Source organism: Gobio gobio, assembly GCF_949357685.1.
Source record: "Gobio gobio genome assembly, chromosome: 7".
Lineage (NCBI taxonomy): Eukaryota > Metazoa > Chordata > Actinopteri > Cypriniformes > Gobionidae > Gobio > Gobio gobio.
In genome coordinates, this window is record NC_137103.1 from 30,949,609 (window position 1) to 30,967,035 (window position 17,427).

General features: G+C 39.1%; 1 protein-coding gene across 4 annotated transcripts; it reads left to right on the forward strand.

Moving 5' to 3' along the window:
• The first annotated feature begins 642 nt into the window (after positions 1 to 642).
• etv5a (ETS variant transcription factor 5a) lies at positions 643 to 11,680 on the forward strand. Of its 4 annotated transcripts, none has more exons than XM_079822032.1 (13): positions 643 to 872; positions 2,621 to 2,751; positions 2,853 to 2,943; positions 3,153 to 3,200; positions 3,560 to 3,610; positions 5,489 to 5,612; positions 5,703 to 5,987; positions 6,744 to 7,030; positions 8,182 to 8,241; positions 8,362 to 8,430; positions 8,672 to 8,841; positions 9,704 to 9,805; positions 9,918 to 11,680. In XM_079822032.1, the coding sequence occupies exons 2-13, from the start codon at positions 2,704 to 2,706 to the stop codon at positions 10,146 to 10,148; spliced, it is 1,566 nt and encodes a 521-aa protein (XP_079678158.1). In that variant the 5' UTR covers positions 643 to 872; positions 2,621 to 2,703; the 3' UTR covers positions 10,149 to 11,680. The 4 variants fall into 4 exon arrangements, with proteins under 4 accessions (XP_079678158.1, XP_079678157.1, XP_079678155.1 ...); XM_079822031.1 differs by having other exon boundaries at positions 701 to 872; positions 2,850 to 2,943; XM_079822029.1 differs by having other exon boundaries at positions 748 to 872; positions 2,850 to 2,943; positions 9,704 to 9,811.
• Positions 11,681 to 17,427: the final 5,747 nt, after the last annotated feature.

Genomic DNA, 17,427 nt, shown 5'->3' on the forward strand with positions numbered 1-17,427 from the left:
GCATTTTATTCAACAACACAAATAACTTTTGTTTTAATCATAAAATTAGAAAAAATATTCTATATTATTATTATTAAATATACATATTTAAGTGACTTGTTGTTTTGAGAATACCTTTGTACATTTTAAAATGTTTAAATGTTCGTTTAAATGTTAAACAGTTTTGGATTATTTATTTTGTAGAACAAGACATGTAGTACTAAGTCTCTTATGTTAACCACAGATATTATTTTAACACACACAAAATACATCATGAAAAGTAAACTGAAACGAACTATTCTAAAATCCTATAGGAAATTCCACAGGGTTCCTATACCAAATTATTCAGTGTTTTATGATCACAGTAAGAGGTGTTTGCAAAGTTTATTGAGACATGAAATAACCATTGATTGTTACATTTGTTTACCGCATTTTGTTTGTGTAAAACTCACTTGAATTGCTTTTAGTGAATTGTCCTCCAACTTCTGATGTGTTTTGCTTGCGATTCTACTTCTTGGTCTCTGTCCCTTTAAGAGCCTCTGGAAACGTGCGAGGAAAAATCTTGAAAGTGAATGAAACTCAGCCATTCATAAAAATAGGACATACGAGGCTTCGATTGGTCGCTCGGCGCTTAATACATATTCCAAGTTATCCTCACAAACCATTGGTTTAGAAATGTGAACGACGTACGCTCGGAGCCAATGGGCTTACAGAGCCAAATGCCTCTCGAGCCCAAGGGAAAACCGAGCAGTCCATTTACCAAACCTCATTCAAGTTTTGAGTGTTGGAGAGAGCGGATCTATTGATCAGTGCGAGCGGACGGCATCCTTTTGGGATTACAACCTGAAACCGTGTTTTTTTGAGTCCATTGCGAGAGGCACGTCATCTATAGGGTGAGTTTAACACTCAGTCCTCGAATATTTACACGGCGTGGACTGAAATATCTGTGTGAAAGCGGTTGTTTCTCCGCAGCGCGTAAGTTTTATCGTGGGCTTGCAACGGCAAATACAGCTATCTCGCCTTGGGGGAAAGCGAACGCCATTTTCTCCAAGAGAGGGCTTATACACTTTGGCAACCATTTTAATGCATGAAGTTTTCCTATCATATTTTGCACAGTTGCAGTTGTTAGTGAAGCGTGTAAGGCCAGCATTGGTGCTGACCATACCTGACATTTATAGGCGAGGTCGGTGCAGCCTGAACAGTGTATGGTTTTGTGAATGGAGGTCTCGTTTTTCCCCCCTCACGGATCGAGTTTCACTTCATTGAGAAAAACAAGAGGCCGTCAGGGGGCTCCGGGTGGAGGAGGTCCTCACCCCTGATCATTTCAATATTTGCTTTAAATTATTAATTCAAGCGTATATGTCTTTTCGCCTATTTCCCCATAATATTACACAAAATGTGTATTCGAAAAGTCTCTATTCCAAAAGGAAAGACGGGAGAGATAAAAAAAATAATTGCGTTCTGTTGACTTGCATTGCTGGTCATATCATTTTTCTGTGTTTTGAGTTATTTGTACTAATTTGGTTTTAATTTTCCATGCATTTTTGGAATAACAAAAGTGCGGGTTTAAGGTGAACGGATAAAAGTGCGAGCTGTTTCGTTGTCCATGTAACTTATTGTATTTATGGCTGAACTCTTAGCCGCTGAAGTTTTCCGTATTGTCTCCCATGGTAGCGGATCATTGTAGGTAACTTAGTTAGACTTTCATAATTTCTCATCTATTAATATATAATTTCATTGTAGGTGTACATGTTGATAATGCATAATAAAAAATTAAAATGCATAAAGTATTGAGTAAACAATTGTTTTGTTAGTGAGCATGACAGGAAATAATACAAATAATGAAACAAATGCATAATAATACAATGTTGTTAATACTCATGATATTTATGTATATTGTTTTATATTAATATATGCTTAGTTAATACTTTAAATGAATAAGTTCTAATTATTTATGATCATTATTGTTTATAATAAATAGTATTAAGTAAGAGAGTTGTTGTTTTGTGGTGAAGTATCACAAGAAAAGTTGGCATAGTCCTCACAGTCGCCCCTCCCAAGCGTGCAGTTGATCCAGTAAGTTAGTATCCAGAATGTGTTCCTCAGAATAGATGCTTGGCCAACAATTTAGTTCTTCAATGTTTATTCATGGACTGTTATATAAGTGCAATATCAATGTATCATGAAATGTACGGTTTCCATTTTCCTCAATTTATCTTAATGTGTTCATCACTCTTTTCATAGTCTAATCACGGGCACAGATGGTTGGCTTTGCTTATGTAAGGTTTACATTCATCTCTGCTGCGGATTGCATTACGCATCTCTCTGTCTCTGTCTCTCTCTCTCTCTCTCTCTCTCTCTCTCTCTCTCTCTCTCTCTCTCTCTCTCTCTCTCTCTCTCTCTCTCTCTCTCTCTCTGTCTCTCTCTCTCTCTCTGTCTTTACACATACGCTCTGTCAGGAGTGATGTTGTGATGGGTAACAGAGAGAAAAGGGGGAGGATGAATACACAGGATCAGATGGATCTGAGGGTTTTGTCAGCCTGTTTGCAGGGCTTGTTGTTTTGATGTGGGACACACTTGACTGTCCAGTAGATCTATTGCATGATTAATCTTCTCTTTTTTTTTAATCCCGCCCTTACAGAAAACAGACCCAAAGTGGTCAATATAACAATCGCTTTTAAGCGAAGACCCTTTTCTGGGAGCCTCCTTGAAGACCCAGGTGACATGGACGGATTTTATGACCAGCAAGTACCATTTATGGTCCCACCTAATGTAAGTATACTTCTGCATTTCTGTAGTAGCATGAAGCAACATTAACAATTTTTTTCAACATTAAATTAGTGGACACTGACCAAAGTGTTTTTCCACAGCAGAAGTCATTGCAAGTGGAGGAACCGTATAGCCGACCAGTTAATGACAGAAAAAGAAAATTAGTGGAGAGTGAACTTGCTCAGGACACAGAGGGTAATTTCAACCTAATGAACATGACTAATGCATGTTTAGCAGATGGATCTGATTATTGAGATACATTAACAGAGAGAGAGAAGTATATGTGCTCAAAGTAGTTTGATCGATGCTGTGATTGTTGAAGGCTGCCTTTCATTTATCAAATACTTGGATCATAGTGGCTTTTCATGCTCTCTGACTGTCTTGTGTTTGCCTGTCATCCACAGAACTTTTTCAGGACCTCAGCCAGCTGCAGGAGATCTGGATCGCTGAAGGTTTGTAACATATTTTATTTTCATGCATGTCATTTGTGCTTTGTCATGCAGCTGACATTTATATTTCAGACTCATTAACATTTCTCATAATGTATGCATGTGGAATATATCATTTCTAAGTGATACACTTTGTCCCAGCTCCTGTTTATTTTTCATGACACGCTAGCTATTTAATTTGGTCTGTTGCACCAGCCTTGCGGCAGTATCCAAAAAGTTGGCACTAAGATGGCTGTTCATTTTTAGAGGAACGAAAAAATACAGATAAACGCTGTCTGACAAAATGACATTGATCTGCCGATTGTTTATCAGCAGGGAGCATTGTTTGCATCTCCTTCATGCTCTCCAATCTCTCTCCACAGCTCAGGTGCCCGATGACGAACAGTTTGTCCCAGATTTCCAGTCGGAGAGCTGTGAGTACCTTGAGATGTATTATTTATTCTCCTTGGCAATGTACTTTGGATGCAGTCCAAAAATGGCTAGGGAAAACGGCAGAGACTGAACTCTTGGAGCTATTTATTATTCATCTCTTGCTCAAATTTAAAGCCAAAGTTTTTAATGGGAAACAAATGAAATTTTAGACTAAGGATGGTGCCGAGTGGCCAGACATTCTTGTTGATTTGTTGAAGATGCTAACATTCAGTCTCGCAAACGGAGTTCATAATATAGTTTATTTTTTTAGCATGCACTAATTCTTAAAGAAATTGATCTGCTCTTTTACATGGTCAGTAGTATAGCATCCCCACAAACTGAACCCAATGGTGCTTTGATTTATCAGGACTTAAATGGTTTTTCCTCTTTTCATTCTTGCCTGAATCCTCTCAGCGCGAACCCCCACAACTACCTATTTTTTCAGTCAAATCAGCCGATTGGTATCAGCATCACATGATCCAAGCTCATAATCAGATTTCACACTTTCCTGCACTCCGTTCAGCCTCTGGAATGGACCGGATTCCAACGGGAAGGGTGAGAGAAAAAGGCTTCCCCTCACGGCCTACCTAAACCCACTGAATCCACAGCTACTAAAACTCATTTCATTGAGGGTTCTCTGTCCAAATGCACCCAAATTGTTTGAGCCTGGCCACAGGAATCAAAGCCAAAGGAAATACTTGAGGAATGCTCGCGAAGCATTTTATGTTATTTTTTTTCCCCCCGTTTTGTCACTGGAGTTTGTTTTTGTTTTCGTCTGATGTTGAGGCTGGGAGACAGGGTGTGTACCAGAGCATGCATTTTGGTCCAGTTTTGCATGTCAGCGTGGCGTTACTGAAAAGCAGAAGATTGTTATGAACGTTTGTGGCATGCGGTTTATAAAATGAGGCACTTTTTGAATGCAAGCCATGGTTTCTTCTTGTGCAAGCTCTTATTACAGACTTTTCAGTACCAACGGGTCATCTGGACGTCACATGGCACCCCATGCCCTCCTACACTTTCCCAGTACCATATCAAGGGGGAGTGGCCTTTTCTCTTGCAATAACTCCATTGGCCACAGAGCAGAACATCTCCTCACTTTAATAGATTGAGGAAGAGTGCATGCACCTTTTAAGTTCACCCAAAGTTGAAAATTGTCGTTCCAAACTTATAAGACTTTTGTTTATTTTCGAAAGACAAATGTAGATATTTTTAATGAAAATCCATTCCACAAAAACTTTGATGTTTCAAAAAGTTCATAAAGAGATCGTAAAAGTAATCCATGTGAATCGAGCACTTTAATCCGAGTATGCTGAAGCTACACAATCACTTTTATGAGGAACAGATTTAGTATAGGCTTTTCTTCACATATGATCAATGCACATGCATATAAAGCACACCAAATATGGTCGTTTTTGGGTGAACTAACCGTTTAACGAATGCATTTGAGCTTTCACGTGCCTACTGATTGTCTTTTAAGCCCAGTACAGTCTGGGTGATTTATCTGGCTCGACTCGTGTGGATCCAGTTGCGTTGGCCATTATGTGGCGCCGGATATGAGAGCTTGATGCAGAGATCCAGGGGCTAATGGTTACAGTGCGGGGAGGAAAATCATTCACAATCATTGAATTACGACCACACTGATTCATGAGTATTGACTCGGCTATGATGGAAATCAGAGGGGAGTGCTTTGATTGCATGTGTTGTTCTGCACCATGATACTGATGGGCAGAACGAAGAGCTTTTATGCTTCACAGTCGATTGTCATTACCCGTGAAATATGGGGGTTTAATGGTGGAGAAGAATCTCCTTCTGAAGCGTTTCACTGCACTTGTGTTGATGTGTTCGATTAGAAACATCTTTCTCCTTTTTTTCCTCCACAGTGATGTTTCATGGTCCACCAGCGGCGAAGATCAAACGGGAACTGAGTCCCTCCAAAGAGCTCTCCCCCTGTAGCCAGGATAGAAGTCCCATGCCGTATGGAGAGAAGTGCCTTTATAGCTACAGGTACTTTCTTATATATCCATCTCAGCATCAAGACCTTCTTGTCATTATAATGAGTGTGGTGATTGACTGTCCTCATTTTCCTCAATACAGTGCCTATGAAAGGAAGCCCACAGCTGGGTTTAAGCCATTGACTCCTCCCTCAACGCCCGTTTCACCATGTGGCTCCGCCAACACTCTGGGGACACATCCGCTGCATGAACAGACTCCTCCCCCTGTCTCCAACACAACATTAGGGCAGCGTCTCCTTCATGGGCAGCCTTCAATGAACAAGACCTCGCCTAGCCAGACGACACTCCCTCACCACAGCCAGAGCCCACCTTTTGCAGTGCCCTGTCCACCCCTAAACCGTGACCCTCACTTCAATAATGAACCTAGGTCAGTCTCTGCATGGTTTCTATGGAATAGTTTATACCTTACTGTTAGCATGAAGTACAAAAGTGATCTATCTACAATGAGTACTACAATATGCAAAATAGTACATTTATTGGGATGTTATATTATAGTTCAAAAGATTTTCTTTTTTTAAATGTGTCCAAAGAAGTCAATTATGCTCTCCAAGATTGCATTTATTTGATGAAAGATTGTGAAAATATTACAATTTAAAATAACTGTTTTTATTTTAATTTATTATTAAAATATTTATTTGAAACCATTTTTTAGTGACATTTATAAATGTCCTGACTCCTTACTGTCACTTTTATGCATATATTATATTATATTATTTAATTATTATATTGTATTGTATGGCAGAAGACCTTTCAGCAATGCTCACTTGATGTCAAAAAATGTAGTGTACATCACAGCTGGGGTGGTATAATAATATGACCCCCGTGGGAACAGATTAGCTGGCATCTCGTCCTGCCACCTGTAGCTGAATTCCTGGGAGCTTACCAGAGAATGCGTGGCACATCATTTACAGCCAGTAGCAGAAGACTCTAAAGTGTTAGTGCTAAGCTGCTCCTTTATTTATCCTGTGTCACATGACCAAAACATTTATATATTTACATGCTGTTTGTTTATGACTTCCTTGAATCATAAGCAGCTGCGTGGATTTAACTCAAAGTGCTTCTTGTCATTTAGTCCAGATTTGTTTGTGGGGGGTTTTTTTGTAATGTTGCTGTTATCTTCCAGGTTTCAGCGGCAACTTTCAGAGCCTTGCCTTCCATTCCCACCTTCTGACACCCAGGGAAGACCCAACTTCATGCCACAAGTCCCCAGCACTTCACCAAGAGATGGAAGGCCACCTTACCATCGGCAAATGTCAGAGCCTCTGGTTCCTGTGCCTCCTCAGGGCTTCAAACAGGAGCTTCTAGACCCTCGCTACGCTGAGCAAGGTGTTCCCAACATGGGCCCATCCCAGGCTGCCTTCCATCCAATGGCCATCAAGCAAGAGCCACGAGACTTCTGCTTTGACTCTGGTGAGGACTGTCCCATTTCTTAGAAATGGTTCACAATCTGGCTGGGCCTCATGAGAGCTGTCTGGGTGAGGGCATGGAATGTGTGTTGTGTGCTTGCATGGGCTTGTGACTTTTAGCGTTGTTTAGTAAGGTGTATATGAACAAAAGCATGCACACATACACACCTTGAACTTTTTCGTACAAAGAAGAGACATTCAGAGAAGATAATTATTATTTTTTTATACTGCAACCTTTTAATAATTCTATATAGCATTAAGAAATCATATCTGAGACCAGTTTGGTAATCCACCTCAAGATTTTTATGGTTCTTGTCCTGTCTCAGCATAGGGTTAACTTATGCATCCTATTGTCCAAAAGCTTAGCTCATCTTCCTGTTTGTGATCCATACATTCAGTCTTGGACATTCTTCTCGCGTTATACTATCCATCTAGGTTTATGTTTGCAGGTTAGTGATGTAATTCCAAATCCTCTTACCGTCCTTCTTATAAATGAGAATGAGTCTTTTCATCTGTACAGCAGCCTGACAGATGATGCATCTGATGCAATAAATGAGGATCACATACTCAAAGTAAGACAGCAAAGGGGCGGAGTGGCCTGCCGAATCACCAGGACACACAAGGACAAATAAAACTTGATTTTCATGGTGCAGGATCTCGACACGGTGGCTAATCCTATTTGGTGACTCCGTGGACTCATTGCTAATGCTGCGTGTTTCTTTGGTGTGTTGATATGAGCTTAGCCAGCACTACCAGATGTGTGAGACTGGACATTCATGGCCCAGCTGTTCCATCTGAATCACTATTTTTCATCGTCGCTCCCTCAACCTCTGTTCAGATGCCAAATCCAAAAATATGTCCCTTTTTAAATCTCTATTTCTATATTAGATTTAAAGTAGAAAGTGTTATTTTACTATCTTTGAGATACTATTTTAATTAAAATATTTATTCAAAATATTAATATTTTCTGTTTTCATTTTAATTATAATTCCTAATAATGTTTAAGTTTATGTCTATTTTTTTTAATTTCAGTTTTAGTTATTTTCGTTTGTTAAACTAACTAAAAAATGAAAATATTGCTTTGAAAACTAGCTGAAATTAAATAAAATTTTTAATTTCTCCTTTTTAATGGGCCCATTTTTTCATGTTTTGCAGAAGTGCCTAAGTGTCAGTCTTCATTTGGGAGAGCAGCAAGCTTCTACCAAAACCATGAGAGTAAGTGACCTCGCCATTTAAAGCGTATATTACCTCACTGCAGCTTTAGCTTGCTAAAATCATTGTATCCTTTTTATTTTAATCTTACATGTAGTATCTCTTTCCTCCCTTTGCTTGTAGACTTCTCATTTGACAGAGATCAACAGTTGTATTTTGACGACACCTGCGTGGTTCCCGAGAGGCTTGAAGGTAAGATTTCACCACAGGTCATGTATAGTTGTAAATGAAATGCAACTTAATGGTCAAGCCATCTCAGTAGTTTTCAAATGTTCGGTCTTTGTTGTTCAGATTCATCCAGGCACCCCCTTCTAGTATGGCGGTGCGAAATGAACACTGCGTCCACATTAGCAGCATTTGTGTTGGAATTTCTCGTCTGCTTGCTCACACCACTGTGCCAAACTCTAATCCTCGTAATTCTTGTTCCTGACAGGGAAGGTAAAGCAAGAGCCTTCTGTGTATCGTGACGGTCCGCCTTACCAACGTCGTGGCTCCCTCCAGCTTTGGCAGTTTCTGGTTACGCTGCTGGATGATCCTGCCAATGGTCATTTCATTGCCTGGACAGGACGTGGAATGGAGTTCAAACTTATTGAGCCAGAGGAGGTCAGCACCTAACAAGCGCACACACACTGTTTACAATAGGCTTCTCGTTTTTGGTAGCTGGGGTTTTATTCATATATTATGTGATATCACCAAAAAAATGCTTAATGAAACAAATTAAGAAATACAACTTTTTGCTTGAGGTGGATAACATTCATTAAAGGACAAATTCACAGATTTTTCAATCAGCTTTGAATTATGATGTTGGTAGAATAAACAGTGTTTCTCATTTTATCACCTGAACCCAGATCTTCTGGTTTATTTGACAGCTCTACAAACTGCAGATTGTACACTGAAAAAAAAATGGTGTACTTTAAAACAATTTTCACTCAGATATTGCTAGTACATTTTACAAAGAGGCGGCAAGTGTATATTCCTGCCCAAAACTATTTCGGCCTTTCTACTGCATGGATAGCCAAGTTTTTGCCAGTGGTGAATTACTCCTTTAAGAAGACATTTCATTAATGAAAACAGATTTACAGAATAAATGATTAAATGCATATCATCATATTATTTTATCCATGAAGTCATGTGACTGAATAATTCTCCCAGATAATTGGCTCCCTCCCAGAACTTGACACACTGTTGCTCTCAGAGAAAGGGCATCTGCCACTAATTGTTAGCAAACATGAATTTTGTCAGAGCGTTTGACTGCTCTAAATTGCAAGTAATTTATGACATAAAAAGCCACAGTGGCTTTCATTGTGGCTACAACATCCATTTTTTGTTGTTGCATTTCCCTGGAAGTGACACTGCATTCATTCCATTCCATTTTGGTTGTGCGTATTAAATTGCTAAATAAATTAAACTGGCAACTAAATAAAATGAATGAACTAAATGAAATGATCATTGTCTGCGTTTTCAGGTGGCCCGACGCTGGGGCATTCAAAAGAACAGACCGGCCATGAACTACGACAAGCTGAGTCGCTCACTTCGTTACTATTATGAGAAGGGAATCATGCAGAAGGTAAAGGCAGGTTCACATTTCTTTTACTCTATGCTTTACTCGTAATGACAATAGTTGCCTCAATTTTCCAAATCTTTTGGGGGATAATCTAATACCTCATTTCTCTCTTCAGGTTGCTGGTGAGAGGTATGTGTACAAATTTGTGTGTGATCCCGAGGCCCTTTTCTCCATGGCCTTCCCAGACAACCAGAGGCCCAACCTTAAAGCAGACCCCGACGGCTTGCCCGGAGTGGACGACGACACTCTTCCGTTGGCGCACTACGACGAGGGGGCTTCTTACTTGGTAGACAGTGGCGAGCAGTGTGTTGCTGGAATGCCTTTCCCTGACGGTTATGTGTACTGATCTGACTGAAACACATCTGTCCCTCTTGCCTCGACTCCTTTTAAACTGTTGCCCACTTCCAGATTAACCCTCCCAATCATTAAAAAAGAACGAGGAGAAATCTGCGAGCCACCTTTTCTCTGGCGTCAGCCCACGAGAAGGTGTCAAGGAGGTGAGGAAAGTTGGTTTCCCACGCTTAAACCTTCCTCGTGGCAAACGTCACTGCCGCAGAGATGGAGAGGTTGAGCTGGAGCTGACCGGCGCCGAAAGACTGACGGATCTCACTGCGAGAATTGTAGCAATTCTGTTTTTGACAATCTGTTTTTTTTTTAAAAGGAAAATTGGTATCAAATTATTAAGAGACATCCTCACAGAAAAACCCTTAAATGCAGCACTATTTAATAGTTGCCTTTTTGGTCCGAATTCATTTGGTTTTACCTCCAAACCATATAGACAAGAAGTCAAAAGGGCTTTATTTTGCAAGGAGAAAAAAAAAGACCCATTTCTTTAGACTCTTTAGAAAGCTGGCTTTTATACACTTTTGTTGAATGAAATGTGGACAGCTTTAATTATGCTGAGGAATACTGAACATGTTCTTTTTGTATCATTGGTTTTGTTCCGAATCCTTTGTCAAGTGTTAGTTTTATAAAAGCGTTTTGTTTTCATGCTGGTTAACCCAGGGGTTGTTGATGTGAAGTTAAACCAGAGGCACTCTTAAGTATATTTAGTCAACTTCACAAGACTGTTAACTCATTTTAAATGTATTTCTGTTGTATGCCTGTTGCTATTTAATTTTCCAGTCCCTGAAAAGCCAAATTTTGAGTTCATATCCTTTTCTCACTTTCAAAAGGGATGCACTAGTCAGAATTTCTCCACACTTTAGTGTAAGTAAAGGTCAAAAACATTTAGCCTCTTACATTATTTTTGGCATCATTCTATATTTTAATGCACCAGGAAAGCAGGCATTGCATGCAATATGGTACAAGAAAAATAAATTTTCCTGGTCAGCTACTCATTGCCAGTGTCAAGTTCACGAAAGACCACTGCTACCTTTTGCATGACGTATTCGATGATCAGCTGTCCACTAACATATCGCTTTATGCTGGACAAAGAAGAAATTGTGGAGTTCTCTGCATTTGTATTCTCTCTCTCTCTCTTATTTTCTTTTTTCTTTTCTTTTTTTTGGAAAGATGAACTTATATATTTTTGCAAAGTCTGCATTTATTTGATTTTATTGTATAAGCTGTATAGTTCTGCCTGTAACAGATACTCTATGTATGTTTTAAATGGATCCCTGTGTTGCAGTGACTGCACACCAGTGGTTACCGGACACCCTTTCTTGTTGGGTAGAGAGCAGTGCCTTTTAAATGAGAGGTGCAGCTTATAAAATAACCGTTTTCTCATCGAATGAGGGGCTTGTCTCAACATCCACCATAGAAGGGTTGTCTGCACTTGTACAGGCTTAACCTTGTCCCCTCACAATGTGTACCTTACACTGCTGAGTTTATAATCTGTACTGGGTACAATAAACTGTTCATTCTGCTTCACTTGCACTCCTGTGTTCTGCTTTTTCTTCTGCACATCTTACTAGTTATTTGAATGACCGAGTAGTCACATGTTTGGTTTGGTTCATTGAAACTGCAGAGACATTGCATATAAAAGTTGAAAACCGTAGAGCCGCTTAATATTTTGTATTGTAAACCATGTTTAATTTATTTCAGAATTTGTAATGAATAGAAAGTTTTACATATATCTATCACACACCGATCAGGCCTAAGAATTGACCACATTCCTAATATTGTGTTGGTCTCCCTTTTGCTGCCAAAACAGCCCTGACCCGTTGAGGCACGGACTCCACTAGACCCCTGAAGGTGTGCTGTGTTATCTGGCACCAATATGTTAGCAGCAGATCCTTTAAGTCCTGTAAGTTGCGAGGTGGGTCCTCCATGGATCGGACTTGTTTGTTCAGCACATCCCAGAGATGCTCTATTGGATTGAGATTGGAGAATTTGGAGGCCAAGTCAACACCTCAAACTCGTTGTGCTCCTCAAACCATTCCTGAACCATTTTTGCTTTGGCATTTTTTTGGCAGGGCGCATTATCCTGCTGAAAGAGGCCACAGCCACCAGGGAATACTGTTTCCATGAAAGGGTGTACATGGTCTGCAACAATGCTTAGGTAGGTGGTACGTGTCAAAGTAACATCCACATGGATGGCAGGACCCGAGGTTTCCCAGCAGAACATTGCCCAAAGCATCACACTGCCTCCGCCGGCTTGCCTTCTTCCCAGAGTGCATCCTGGTGCCATGTGTTCCCCAAGTAAGCGACGCACACACACCCGGCCATCCACGTGATGTAAAAGAAAATGTGATTCATCAGACCAGGCCACCTTCTTCCATTGCTCCGTGGTCCAGTTCTGATGCTCAGCCCACTGCTGTACAGGGGTCAGCATGGGCACCCTGACTGGTCTGCGGCTATGCAGCCCCATACGCAACAAACTGCGATGCACTGTGTATTCTGACACCTTTCTATCAGAAACAGCATTAACTTCTTGGGCAATTTGAGCTACAGCAGCTCGTCTGTTTAATCGGAGCACACGGGCCAGCCTTTGCTCCCCACGTGCATCAATGAGCCTCGGCCACCCATGACCCTGTCACCGGTTCACCACGGTTCCTTCCTTGGACCCCTTTTGATAGATACTGACCACTGCAGACTAGGAACACCCCACAAGAGCTGCAGTTTGGGAGATGCTATGACCCTGTCATCTAGCCATCACAATTTGCACAACTCGCTCAAATCCGTACGCTTGTCCATTTTTCCTGCTTCTAACATATCAACTTTGAGGACAAAATTTTCATTTTATTTGATCGAAAATACAAAAGAACAGCAATATTGTGAGATATTATTACAATTTAAAACAAGGGTTTTCTATTTTAATATAATTTAAAATATAATTAATTTCAGCCATTACTCCAGTCTTCAGTGTCACATGATCCTTCAGAAATCATTCTAATATGCTGATTCGATACTCAGTTATTATCAATGTTGGAAACAGTTGTGCTGCTTAATATTTTTTGGAACCTGTGATACTTTTTTCAGGATAAATTGATGAATAAAAAGTGAAAAAGAACGGCATTTATTCAAAATAAAAATATTATCTGTCCCTTTTTATCAATTTCACACATCCTTGCTGAATGAAAGAAAAAAAAGGAAAGAAAAAAAAGGAAAGAAAAAAAAGAAAATCTTTTTTTTTAAAGAATTGCTGTTCTTTCTTTTTTTACTTTTTAATTAATTAAAGAATTCTGAAAAAAGTATCACAGGTTATAAACAAAAATTATGCAGCACAAGTGTTTCCAAAATTGATAATAAATCAGCATATATGATTTTTGAAGGATCATGTTGCACTGAAGACTGGAGTAATGATGCTGAAAATTCAGCTTTGCATCACAGAAATAAATTATATTATATTTTAAAGTATATTAAAATAGAAAACTATTATTTTAAATAATAATAATATTTCACAATATTTTTGTTTTTTCCTGTATTTTTGATCAAATAAATGCAGGCTTGTTGAGCATAGAGACTTCTTTCAAAAACATTAAAAATAGTAATGTTTCCAAACCTTTGACCGGTACTGTATAAGAAATATGTGTGAAATATAAAGCCCATTTTAGATGATGGGCTGGCAATTGCTTTCTTGCAGTGAATCTGAAACTCTATTCTGGATCGATCAGCCTCTATTCAGTTAAAGGCCTTTTGCTGTCCCAGGGGCTGTGCTGTCCTTTTATCAGGACTTTAGATGGTTAGCTAATGTGTGTCTGCTCATATGGTCATGCTGTAGACCTCCCATCTATGATTATTTAATAACTTTGTATGGATGAGTGAGTAGCATGTGTGATACTAGATCTTGCACTAATGTCAAAACATCCACAGCCTCAATTATTCATCCAACCCCACTTATGTTTACACAACACCATGCATCTATACACTAATTTTTCCTTACTTTTTCATTTTTACTCTATGGGTGCTGGTCATATAATTAGAATATCATCAAAAAAAAAGTTGATTTATTTCACTAATTCCATTCAAAAAGTGAAACTTGTATATTATATTCATTCATTACACACAGACTGATATATTTCAAATGTTTATTTCTTTTAATTTTGATGATTATAACTGACAACTAAGGAAAATCCCAAATTCAGTATCTCAGAAAATTAGAATATTACTTAAGGCCAATACAAAGAAAGGATTTTTAGAAATCTTGGCCAACTGAAAAGTATGAACATGAAAAGTATGAGCATGTACAGCACTCAATACTTAGTTGGGGCTCCTTTTGCCTGAATTGCTGCAGCAATGCGGCGTGGCATGGAGTCGATCAGTTTGTGGCACTGCTCAGGTGTTATGAGAGCCCAGGTTGCTCAGATAGTGGCCTTCAGCTCTTCTGCAATGTTGGGTTTGGCATATCGCATCTTCCTCTTCACAATACCCCATAGATTTTCTATGGGCTTAAGGTCAGGCGAGTTTGCTGGCCAATTAAGAACAGGGATACCATGGTCCTTAAACCAGGTACTGGTTGTTTTGGCACTGTGTGCAGGTGCCAAGTCCTGTTGGAAAATGAAATCTGCATCTCCATGAAGTTGGTCAGCAGCAGGAAGCATGAAGTGCTCTAAAACTTCCTGGTATACGGCTGCGTTGACCTTGGACCTCAGAAAACACAGTGGACCACCACCAGCAGATGACATGGCACCCCAAACCAGAGGTGGACAGTAACGAAGTACATTTACTTGAGTACTGTACTTAAGTACACTTTTTGAGTATCTGTACTTTACTGAAGTATTATTTTTTAGGGAAACTTTTACTTTAACTTCACTACATTTGAAAGACAAATATCGTACTTTTTACTCCACTACATTTCTATCAAGGTCCTCAAAGTCAAAAGTCGTTTCTGTAGCAGCTTTGCAAGTCAGTGGATGATTTTTTTTCTTCTTTAAGCAAAATGTAAATGTCTGGGAGAAAGAGAAGCATAGACATATGGAAGAATCTGAAGTCTGTTTTTTTGTGCCTCTGAGATGCCAGAGTACGAGCACTGAATAGAGCTTTCTTTTGGGGGGTTTTCGCACTTAAACAGACCAATACACACAAAATGTCAATTTTCATTTTGGAAAGTATTCACATAAACAAAGTTGATTATGTCTTAAGTGAACGTAACAGTTGGGGGAATATCGGATGTGTATCAGTGTGTAGGATTTGTGCATTCTGCCTTAAAGTGACAGCAGCTTTGTAAAAAGCTTTGTAACTTTTAAGTATTTAAATTAGCTCAAGGTGGTCGTATGGAGCATCACAGACTGGCTTAAACCACCATGGCATAGCGTGCATTTATACAACAATGCAACAATAATAAAATAATGCATTGACATAAAAAAGGAAATTTACTTTTGATACTTAAGTACTTTTAAAAGCAAGTACTTCTATACTTTTACTTAAGTAAAAATAGTTTTTAACAACTTTCACTTGTAACGGAGTAATATTTGACCAGTAGTACTTTTACTTTCACTCGAGTAATGGAGTTGTGTACTTTGTCCACCTCTGCCCCAAACCATCACTGACTTTACACTGGACCTCAAGCAACGTGGATTTTCCTCTCTTCCTCCGGACTCTGGGACCGTGATTTCCAAAGGAAATGCAAAATTTACTTTCATCAGAGAACAGTCCTTTTTGTCTTTAGCCCAGGCGAGACGCTTCTGACGCTGTCTGTTGTTCAAGAGTGGCTTGACACAAGGAATGCGACAGCTGAAACCCATGTCTTGCATACGTCTGTGCATAGTAGTTCTTGAAGTACTGACTCCAGCTGCAGTCCACTCTTTATGAATCTCCCCCACATTTTTTAATGTGTTTTGTTTCACAATCCTCTCCAGGGTGCGGTTATCCCTATTGCTTGTACACTTTTTTCTACCACATAGTTTCCTTCCTTCGCCTCTCTATTATTGTGCCTGGACACAGAGCTCTGTGAACAGCCAGCCTCTTTTGCAATGACCTTTTGTGTCTTGCCCTCCTTGTGCAAGGTGTCAATGGTCGTCTTTAGGACAACTGTCAAGTCAGCAGTCTTCCCCATGATTGTGTAGTCTACAGAACTAGACTGAGAGACCATTTAAAGGCCTTTGCAGGTGTTTTGAGTTAATTAGCTGAGTTAAGAGTGTGGCACCAGGTGTCTTCAATATTGAACCTTAGTTGTCAGTTATAATCATCAACATGAAAATAAATAAACATTTGAAATATATCAGTCTGTGTGTAATGAATGAATATAATATACAAGTTTCCCTTTTTGAATGGAATTAGTGAAATAAATCAACTTTTTGATGATATTCTAATTATATGACAAGCACCTGTATAAGAATTGCACTTAGTCTTGATAAATTTCCTCCAGAAACTGAAAACAGAGATGATCCAGCTGAGGGTGATCAGATGTTAGATCACCGTGACAACATTCCTTACCCCCCTCTGCTCTAGAGAGACACTTAACCCAGGGCCGGCCCTGACCAATTTGCTGCCCTAGGCAAGATTTTACTTGGTGCCCCTTGTATCAAGGTTTAACACTACATGTTAACAGTCTAAGTTGTGGAAACACTGCTACTGTTTTATTTTTGTAATGCATTGATGTTTTTTTTATAGTTGTTTTATATGATGTCCAGTCCTTTCTACCCCGTCATTATGTTCATGATATTATTATTATTTATTTTTGTAAAGGCTGATGATAGTTAAACTATACAAAAATAGCACCTACAGCCTAAACACTAATAGCAAGAGTGCATCTGGCATTCATGCACAAACTATTCATTGAGAACTAGCGAAAGTTTCTTCCACTAAACTATGCACATTCATGTTTTCACCATGAATTAAACTGAGAAATTTAGATATTTAATGTGAAATTTACATAAAATTATGCTAAATAAACCTGTATATAAATATCATTACTAATTTCGGCAAATACATTTTAAAATTGCCATATGTCTCCTTAAAACTGCACAACTGTAGAATAAAAACATTAGGCTATTAAAAAAGTGATATTACATGCGTTTAAAAAAACAGATATGATTTTTTTTGACAAAATCACACTGTCTGTGGCCTCTGGAGAACCCAGAACGGCTGCTTGCATATAGTTTAAGGAATTAATCAGAGAACATTAGTATTTTACTTCTATGCAGGTAAATAAACTGTTCATTCATTAGCCTACGTCACTTTACCTCTGTCTTTACACTGCAAAAAATGCTCTTCTTATTTAGTATTTTTCTTCTTGTTTC